This window comes from Ovis canadensis, chromosome 15, assembly GCF_042477335.2.
Source record: "Ovis canadensis isolate MfBH-ARS-UI-01 breed Bighorn chromosome 15, ARS-UI_OviCan_v2, whole genome shotgun sequence".
Lineage (NCBI taxonomy): Eukaryota > Metazoa > Chordata > Mammalia > Artiodactyla > Bovidae > Ovis > Ovis canadensis.
This window is the reverse complement of record NC_091259.1, coordinates 37,123,103-37,132,819: the sequence shown is the minus strand read 5'-3', so window position 1 is coordinate 37,132,819 and position 9,717 is coordinate 37,123,103. Positions and strand designations below refer to the sequence as shown.

The 9,717-nt window shown below is 52.9% G+C and overlaps 2 protein-coding genes across 17 annotated transcripts in view; both read right to left on the bottom strand.

Annotated features, from left to right (window-relative positions):
• Positions 1 to 3,107, bottom strand: part of PHLDB1 (pleckstrin homology like domain family B member 1) — a 48,912-nt gene extending 45,805 nt beyond the window's left edge. For 15 of the 16 annotated variants that reach the window (XM_069555365.1, XM_069555366.1, XM_069555369.1 and 12 more), the window contains exon 1: positions 2,829 to 3,107. The gene's annotated coding sequence lies outside the window, so the exon portion shown is untranslated. The remainder of the gene's footprint in view (positions 1 to 2,828) is intronic. The other variant, XM_069555374.1, reaches the window with a different exon arrangement.
• Positions 3,108 to 7,378: 4,271 nt separating this feature from the next.
• The window catches only part of ARCN1 (archain 1), a 29,215-nt gene continuing 26,876 nt past the window's right edge, over positions 7,379 to 9,717 (bottom strand). The window contains exon 10 of the mRNA XM_069555364.1: positions 7,379 to 9,435. Coding sequence (XP_069411465.1) covers positions 9,346 to 9,435 — 90 coding nt within the window. The 3' untranslated portion in view covers positions 7,379 to 9,345. The remainder of the gene's footprint in view (positions 9,436 to 9,717) is intronic.

Below are 9,717 nucleotides of genomic sequence, written 5' to 3'. Positions count from 1 at the left end.
CTGCTTCCGTCCCACCGGGCTGCCCACTGCCCGGGGCTGTAATTATACCCGGCCGACTCACCCCTCCGACCTCCGCCGCTGTCCCGGGAAACCCCGCCCGCCCGCTGCCAAAAAAAAGGCCCCTGCGGTGCGTGTCCGGCTCTCTGGGAGGAGGGCCTGGGGAAGCGCCGCCGTCAGCCCCGGCTCTCGGTAGAAGTCTCCCACTGCGAGCTGAGACGTCCAAGCGCCTCCTCGGGCTCAAGGTGGCAGAGGCCTGGGTGTCTAGAGAGTCCCTTGTAGACGAGGCCGGGGCTCCGGCAGGTGACCCCGCGCCGGGCCCTGCGGCCTTCCGGCCCAGCGCGAACGCCCGGGCATCCAGGCCACCGGGGATCCCCTGACCTACCTGGACCCCAGCTCTCTGACCGCGTGGGGCTCCCAGAGACCGCTTCAGAGGACTCGGTCGGTCCCTTAACGAGGGGCGCGGGAGGCCCTGGCGAGCGACTGGAAAGGTCCAGAACCAACAGGGATTGGAGGAAGTCCAGCCTCCAAATCGGGCCCCAGAAGAAAGGCCGGAGGCCGGCCCAGGAGCGAGAACGGTCCCCTGCAGCCCAGGCGTCGCACGGCCCAAGAGCGAAGCCGAGTTGGGATCCTTTCGGCGCGCGTCTGCCTTAGAGCAAGGGCCGCTGGCAGAGGAAGGGGCTGGGAAGGGAAGGAAACTGAGGCCGGGAGCCCAGCGGGCGCGGAGCTGGAGCCGGGCAGGGGCCGGACGTAGGGGAAAGGACGCAGAGAACTTGACAGTCGCTCAGTCGTGTCCGATTCTGCGATCCCATGGACTGTAGCCCGTCAGGCTCCTCTGTCTACAGGACTTTCTAGGCAAGAATACTGGAGTGGGTTTCCATTTCTTCCTCCAGGGGATCTTCCCGACCCGGGATCGAACCCGCGTCTCTTACATCTCTTGCATTGGCAGGCAGGTTCTTTACCACTAGCGCCACCTGGGAGGCCCTCAGAGAACTTTAGGAGATGGAAAATCGGGGGTCTGAGGAGGGGTGGGGCGGGAGGGAAGATTAAGGGTTTGGAGAGGAAAAATAAAAGAGGGAGACTGAAGAGTGAGGGAAAAGGAGGGCTGCGGAAAGAAGACTGAGGGCAGAGGGTGGGGAGGAGGGGAAGAAGGTGGGAAGCAGGATGGAGCCCAGGGGACGCAGGGGAGGCGGAGCGGGGGAGGAGAGACAGGGACCGGGAAGGAGAACGACTGGGGGACGAAGGAGATGGGGGAGACTGGGGACAGACGAGTGCTCAAGGTAAGGGGATGACGGTCCGGGGGAGCAGTCGAAGGTACTCAGGGCCTTGGAGGAGGAGACCGGCGTGGGGACGGGAGGTGAGGCTCTGGAATGAAAGGGGTCCGGAGGGCTGGCCTGGGGCAGCCGGGGCTGGAGCAAGCGGTGGGACAAGGCGCGAGTGTAGTTTGGGGCTGTGATTTTATCTGTGTGCGGAGTGGAGGTGGGGTGCCTCCGCACGGAGGGCTCCCTGCTGCCCCTCGCCGCTCTCCCCAGGGCCGCCAGGTGGGACAAGGCCTCAGTGTTGGGCCGCCCCGCCCGCCGCTGACGCCGGACAAGTGGCCTTTCTTTGGCCGGGCCGGGAGAAGGGGCCGCTTGTTTGCGCGGTCCGGGAAAGGCGCGGCCCCCAGACACCGCCGGCTCCCCGCGGGCGGCTGCGGGAGGGGGCCGCGCGCGTAGCATTCGTGTGTGCGGACTGAGTGTGTGATGGGCGTGAGCGGCAGGTGGGTGTGTGAACCGCGGGCTGCGTGGGCGCGGGGGCCGCAGGTGTGGATGTGGGCTTCCTGCGAGGGCGGCGGGTGCTTGGCGTGCGTGCGGAGTGGGTAGAGGTCTAGGTGTGTGTTGGGCCCCACACGTGTCACGGCGGAGAGACGGGCGTGTCCGCGTGGCGTGCGCGGTGGGAAGGGTGCGTGGGTAATGCCGGGTGGGGCGCCGAGTGTGTCTGCGCGTGGGATGCCTGACGTGGTGGGGGAGGTTGTGTTTGTGTGTAACCGGCCCGATGAGTCAGTCCTCGGAGCCTCCGGGACCGCTGAGCTAACGGGCCCAGAATGCAGCTCCGCCCCGGCGCCCTGGGTCCCCAGCCGGCCCAGTCTCCGCTCGCGCGCGCCTCGGCGGAAGCGTCCGTGGAAGCCTCGGCAACCCCGCGGCCCCTCCCAGTCCCCCCCCGCCCCCGCCCGCGCGCTTCCCCTTCCCCGAGGAGCCCGGATGACCTGGCTCAGCCGGGGTACGGGGGAACTCCGCAAGGGATTCGAATCTGGACTATGCGGGCGTGGCAAGGGCCAGAGACTCACGGCTCCCACGGTTCCCCCTCCAGCCTCCGGGACCCCTAAAGACGCGGGGCCCTGGCAGGGCCCAAGAGGCCCCAGATGTGCCACCCATCCCCTGAACACACCCAGCGGTCCCTTCCGGACAGCACTGCCTCCGAGCCCGACTCCGCATCCCTTTCCTGTCCCATCAAGGCGGCTCAGCCCGGGACGGGAGCTGAGATGCCCCCAGGGGACCCCGCTGTCCTGGCGCAGGGCTCTCAGTCCTTCTGTCGGCGGGAGAAGGGAGATGTGGGGAGCAGGCGGACGAGACCCCACGAGTGTGGCCCAGTCGCCCGCAGGAAAGTCCTGGGACAAGGATCCGCGTTCCCCCCGGGGAGGCGGGCGGCTGTGGGGGGTGGGGGGGGGGCGGAGCGCAAGCGCTCCCTCTGGCTGCGGCGCCGGCAGCGGCTCGGGAGGGCAGGAGCAAGCGGCTCGCGGGAGAGCAGCGGAGCCCGCTCAGCACAAAGACCCCGTGTCCCTACACACTCACCTGCGGCGCCCCTCTTCCCCGACCGGCTTCTTCCGGGATCTTCCAGCCCAGAGCTGGTCTGAGGGCTCTCGCCAGGTCCCCGGGACTTCCTCTTATCCCGTCCCAGCCGCGCAGCGAGCGGGACCCGCAGGCGTAGCGGGAGGGAGCGCCTCTACCTCGAGGGGAGAAGGGCACACCGGGTCTTTCGCCCAGCTCGGTAGCCGCGGCCCCAGGCTTCGAAGGACACTCTTGCTTTTCCCTGGAAGCCCGCTGAGTAGGAGGAGAGCAAGTGGGTCCCGCCTTCCTACCCACCCCCCGCCCCGCTAGTCCCCGCCCCCGTCCCCCTGTCCCGTCCGCCTGGCCAGCCAGAGGAGACGCCCTTGTGGGACTGGAGCCCAAGGTCCCCCCACCCAGCCTTTCCCATAGCAGCACCTCCCCCCACGCCTGCACAGCGCGCGCTTTGTTCATCTCTGCAGCTGGGCTCTCCACCACCACCACCGAGTGCGCACCCCTGGCCCCACTCGCCCTCCCCTCCGGACTCTCCTGGACCACCCTCCACCCCTAGGCCTTAAGGCTCTTCTGAGGGTGTTTTCCCTTTTTTCTCTAGTCCGCCCCCTTCTCTTTTTTTTTCACTTTAGACGCCTGAATCCTCCATCAGCTCCTAGTGAACTTCATGGTCGCAGCCGTACAACATATTCTTAACATCTCCGAATATCTGCTGAAGGTATCCAAGTCTATCTACCCTCTGTCGCCCCTTCTCCTCATCCTACTCCAAGCCCCTCCGCCAGGATGAGCTGTAAATGGAGTTAATAACCGTCCAGATAGGGGCGTTTCTAAAGATACGTATAAAAAAGGCATGGTAAAATGCCACGCAAACTGTAGAGCATAGGAAGACCGAATGGAATTATCATCTTGCCCCCGTGTCACTCCACCCCCACCACAACGCCCGGGATTACAGTTGGGAGGCAAACTGGTGCTCAAACTGGTTGAGCACAGCATCCTGTAGCAGTTTGGGTCTCCGTAGGAGTAAGGGTTTAATAAGGAAGAAGTGGGTGGGGAGGACCTGAAAATCTTAGAGAAGCCTGGCAACTGACCCTGGGAGAAAGTCATTCTCCTTTTCAACCACCACCCGAAATCCAAGCTAACAGCCGATCCTTACCTTGTAAAGCCAGCTCTTGCCCCAGGAGACTGATGGAGGAGGCTAGGGATATGAACTCAGCTAGACTGGAGCTTTTAAACCTGCACTGGAGGGACCCCTGAGACTCTTCCTTCCTGAAGGATAGGAAGCAGAAAGCCCCCAAGGCTGTGACATTCCAGTGAGCAGAGGACAGCAGAAAATAATTTGTCCTCTTTGGGTGGACAAATCTTGTTCTGACTCAGTGCTTTTACTGTGCACCCTCCCTGTTTAACCCAGGAACAGCAGGAGGCTGAACTGCAGGAACCTTTGGTCACTCATTGACAGGGCCAGCACTAGCAGGGGACCCTCCCCACGGCCAGCTGGAGGCTGGAACCAACGGGACTAGAAGCAGGAAGGGGTGGTTGGCTCTTTGCAGCTACCTGCTATAGCTAACAGAGGTCAAACTATCAGGCTTCAGCATGTGCCACGGGTATCAGGAAGCCCCAGGATCTTTCCGGGGGTGGGGGAGCAGTGTTGAGAGTGGAAGGCTCTTATTCTTTCTTCATACTGTTTGAGGATCATAAGAGCATTTTAACTCTGACCATCTTTCATGAAGCAGATCACAACAGTAATTTTCAGGCTATTCTGTTAAATAAAAAGAAAAGGAAACAAACCCCAAACTTGTTGTATCTTATGTGCCAAGACCCAGCATTTGAGGGAAGAGGCTCAGATTGGGGTGCCTCACAGACTTTTCACTTAACTGTGCTCCATAAATCCAACTCTTCCTTACTGTCTTGGTCAGGAGGAATTTGGGGGAATAATCAAGCCTGCCACGGAGGCAGCTGATGCTAAAGCAGGGGGTGAAATATCACCCAACTGCTGTCCCCCCAGCCCAGCAGTCCGCTGAGCCCATGACAAACGCTCTGTGCAGTGTGTCCTTGCTCCTGCTGTGTTGGGGCCCTGGGTTCCCACAGTTAGAGCACTCAGGGGACTTCAGACCTACCATCACCCCCACCACCCCCACCCCGCTGCACATCTGGAGCCCATCAAAAAGACTCAGTGCTCTCGCAGAGTTACGCAAGAGGTCGAGCAGCTGGAAGCTCAGAAAGGGGGAGGAAGAGAGAAGAAAGCAGAAAACAGCTTTCCAACCATGCTTCAGACTTTCCGAGGTGGAAGCAGGGGGAGAGGGCAAAGGCTGGGTGTGGAAGGAAGAGTGGATTTTTGAAGGCCCTCTGCACTTGGTTATGAATGTCAGGAGTGGATTTCCACACCCACCCTGTCCTAGCCACAGCACATTTCCCAGCTGTCCCTCCTCTCAAATTGTACTCCCTCCAGCCTCAGAAAGAGGTGATTAGTGCTCATTACAGCAAGCAGTCCCTGTGGATACACACCCTACCCCAGGAAGCTATCCCCTTTGGCGTCTCTGGATCCTGAACTCAGGCATCATTAGTGTAGGTGTGGCACCAATGATGCCAAGTAACTAACTCCTCACTGCATCCAACTTGGGGAGAAACTTCAAACCTTTCTTCAGTCGCTGAAAAGAGCAGAAGCTCTCTTGTCAGCCTGTTTTTGAAATTATGCAATCCACATTTCTATTCACAGTTAAGATACTTCCAAGCTGAGTGGAAATTTTGCGTAGGATGGAAGACTAGACTTGTCTACTTTCTGTGGCTCTGGACCTTCCTATGAGCAGAAATGAACAAGGATTCATTCCGGCAAAAAATGGGAAACAAGACCTATTTCCATTTCTCTCAGGGCTTTGAATTTGTAACACTTCTTTCCCAAACAGCACATCAACCTGATCACAGAATTACACCTATGGGAACTTCCCATAACCCCTGCCCTATGAACAGCAAGGCAAAAAACTTTCCTTTCTGGCCTGTGGGGGTAGGGGATAGGGGAGTGGCCTAAGCAAGCTTCTAAAAACTGCCTGGTTGCTTGACCTCTTGTATTTAGAGGGGACAACAGCTCAGTTTGGAAAAGTAGTCTAAACTTCCTAAAGACTTGTCTCCTCATCAATCACTAACTCCCTAGGGTGAGAGGTGAAACTGACTCTTGTAGAGATGTTGTCTGCTCTTGGGTTAGGAGCAGTACACAGCAGCCAACCTACTTGTGGATTTTCCAGGAGTTTCAGAGCAGCTCTACAGCTTCAGGTATATTTACCAAACAGGGCAAAAAGATGGAATGGCGAGAAAGGATGGTTGCAATGAGTTGTGCATAATACAGGGGAGTCAATTCTACATTTTTGCTTCCTTAATTCCTTTAAAACCTACCAGACCAAAGCCCTCACCCTTAAGAGACCCACACTGAGTATCCCTGGTTGCAGTTGATGTGTGTCTGCTTTAGCAAGAAAGCTACACTTTTAAGGAGGTACAGCTGTTGCTTCCAGCTCAGTTTCAACCTTCTTGAGGATGGGGACTTTCTATTTCCCTCTCTTCCTCCAATGAGCCCTGCAGATATAAACTTTTTTTTTTTTTTTTTGATCTTAGCTCACCAACCAGGGATCAAACCTGCAGCCCCTGCAGTGGAAGGGCAGTCTTAACCACGGACTGCCAAAAAAGTCCCATATAACTTTTTAAAAAGCTATTCTGTATCGACTCTGGAAATCTCTGAGAGGCTACCTAGTGTGTATGATGTTAACTGAGGGCAATGTTTCCCGCAGCAGTGCATGGGCTGATTGATTTGGGGTTTGATACTGAGTAGACCAATGACAGACCATTTCTTAAAAGGAACTCACTTCCCTCCCTACCTCCTCTATGTGGAATTAATTAACCCAGAGCAGGAACCACAAACCTCCTACATCAAACAGAATGCTCAGTCAGATCTAATTATTTTGTTAGTCTCCCTCTCAAGCAGCCAACAAAAAGTCCACTTGACACCATGGAGGTATCAGCTGCCAGAGGGTGTGGTGTGGGTTTGGTGTGCTTCATTTCACTGGGTTAACGTTACAGCCTCAGGGAGCCAAGCTACACTTTAGCGACATTAGACAAGATACTTGCTAGCTCTAAGGAAAAAATATTCAAAATATTTCCTCTCACTATTAAAATAAAAACTTATTCATTCCAGAAACTTATTATTCATCAGAGATTTGCCTTCCAATTTGGTGACATTCAATAGTTTTTAAATTTAAATAGGGAGTAAGGAAGCAGCCTGTTCTGAGGCATTTTCCAAGGCATTCATCACTCATCACTTACTCCTTACCACTGTTTGTCTAATGGAGAAGAGGATGCACCAAAATATCACCACCTATGGTTACTCCTTCAAGATGAAGCTTCATTTCTCTGATTCTACAACTGCCCCTGACAACATGAGGATCAAAAGCCCATAGTGCCATCAAATTCAAAAGCTACACTGTCAGGAGTACATGTGTATGTGTTCTCAAATGTAGAAAAGTACACAAGGAGGTACAATACTTGTTACAGGGAGAAAAGGTAATGAATACTCTTAGAGATTATTTCCTCTTAAAAGAAACATATCATTAATTTTTAATCTTAGATCCCATTACATCATTCTGAATCAGCAAGAATACACCAAAGTATGAGTGTCAACAATCTAAAAAACATTCATTTTATAATACTTTATTTGATTAAAGAATCTGTCTTCTTTGTGTACACTGGAATGTTATATTCCCTATGTATTTTACAGGGTTACAAAATGTCTCTCATTTTAAATATTACCCCAAAAGTAATTTCAGAAAAAAAAGTTTTTGTGAAACTAAATCTCACTTTTAAAAAATCATATGGACAAGCAACTCTCCAACAAAACTGAATTAATAAGATTCCTTGTCTACATAACTACATGACAGATTTCTTGTCCCAGTCCCCTTCCTCAAAAAACCTTATGTGGAAACCAAGCTAGAGATAAGGATTCTTCCCTGATGTGATTAAGGGGAAGGGAAAGGCCAGCAATTTCTTTGGCAAACAATTCCATCCATGGCCATCTGTGTGTGCCTGCTTTGCTTGCAGTACAGTACACTCTTTGCAGGGAAGGCCAAATGTTGTTCAGAGTGGGAGTGGTACTCTCCAACCAGCTGAAAGTGGAGGTCGTCTACTGTCATGTCTCTTCCTCCGCCTGTGGCTGCAGCCTGGCAACAACTCTACCAATCCCCAGGGCAACAATGGGTTAAAAGCAAAGGCTAGGCTGGCTGATGCAGTCTTCTCCACTGAAGAAATAATGGATGAGGGGGGCGCTGAGAAACAACCACTACACGATGATCCTCATCAGAAAAGACGTACGGGAGAAAAAGGAAGGGTTTCAGAGATGGGAAGGACAGGCTGCTGAAAAAAATGTTGAGGAGGCTAGAAAGGAGTATTATCAGCAATTCCTATATAGCAATATAATCAGCTGCATCTTGAAAAGCTAAAGACCCGGTGGTGAGACTGGAGTCTCCCTGACAGTTTAGGGCCCACGGGATTGGCACAAAGACTCCCTGAGGGTTCAGCCTCCAAAATCATAACCTTATTTCAGACGGAAAGGAAAAAACTGATGACATTTAGAGAACATTCAGGAAGAGGGAGGTGGTGAATCTCAGGAATGTGAATGGATTACAAAGACCACAAGCGATCATGTATTAGCTGAAGCACCCAAAATGTGGAGGATCGAAGGCTGGGTGGCACCAGCAGCAAACATGATCACCTGCGGTGTGAAATCCACAACTGGACAGGACCATTCTCCTCCCGGACACCTTGAAGTTGGGGGGCTATGCCATCTGAAAGCTGTTTCTCAGCTGTCTTTATTATCGACACAATAGGATTCATAGTAGTGTTCTAAAGCAGAGTGACAAGCCTGAAAGGAAAACAGCTTGGCAAAGGAATGGAGGGATGAATAGATATAGGAAAACAACATAAGACAACCTTATCTTTTAATGTGTAGACCTCATACCTCTCAAGCAGTTCACTTGTACAGTCCAAAAATCGAGGTTGGATTAGATCAACCTGTTAAGGGAGTACCAAATACAATGCCTATATGCAGATGATCCCAGGGCTTGACTGGATATACAAAAGAAAAAAACTGAAGGTAAAGAAGTGTGAAAGATTAAAATCTTCCGCAGAGAATACTTTTTAAAAACAAAGTATGAAATATAATATATTTAAGGATTCAAATAAAAGAACAACTTAGGCAAAGGGAGAGAATGTTTAACTGGGGGCATTCTCTGGAGAGCTTGCTTTCCTGCTGGCCAGTAAATGTGCCAAAGAAATCAGCAGCCTTTCCCTTTATGGTGTGTCATTGCTTTGCCAAAGAACGTCTCTGTGACACTGAAACACTGAGGGTGAGTTGAGGGTCCTTGCGCTCAGAGAATCGTGCACTGTGTTTGAAAAAAAAAGGGTCTCCAATGGCTTGTGGGTTTGGAAAAAACTCTTCAGCCACTGTTGGCTTCTTCTTTATTTGAAAATTTTCCTTTTCGGTTCCTTCTTCTTGGTATTACAGAATTTCATACTTATCCACTAGGAAAGTGGTCTCTGTGGAAAACCTTACAGGGCTGTTTCCATCTACCTGGGTCACTTTGGTAACCTAGGAAAACAAACAAGGAGTAAGGTAAAGCAGAAGAACAGCGGGGCTTCAAGGTGCTGGCTAAATTCTCAGTACAGAACAGATTAAATTCACTAAAGCAACATTAAAAGTTTAACTCAGAAATACTAAAAAAGTTCAATTCACAACTGTAGCTCACAGCATCACTCTTCCCCATCAACATAATTAATCTGTTCTTTGACAGAAAAGATAACTCTTGGGATAACAAGTAGAATGGTATTAAGTAAAAGGTCCAGAGCAAGCGGCCACTGCCCAGGCCCTGCC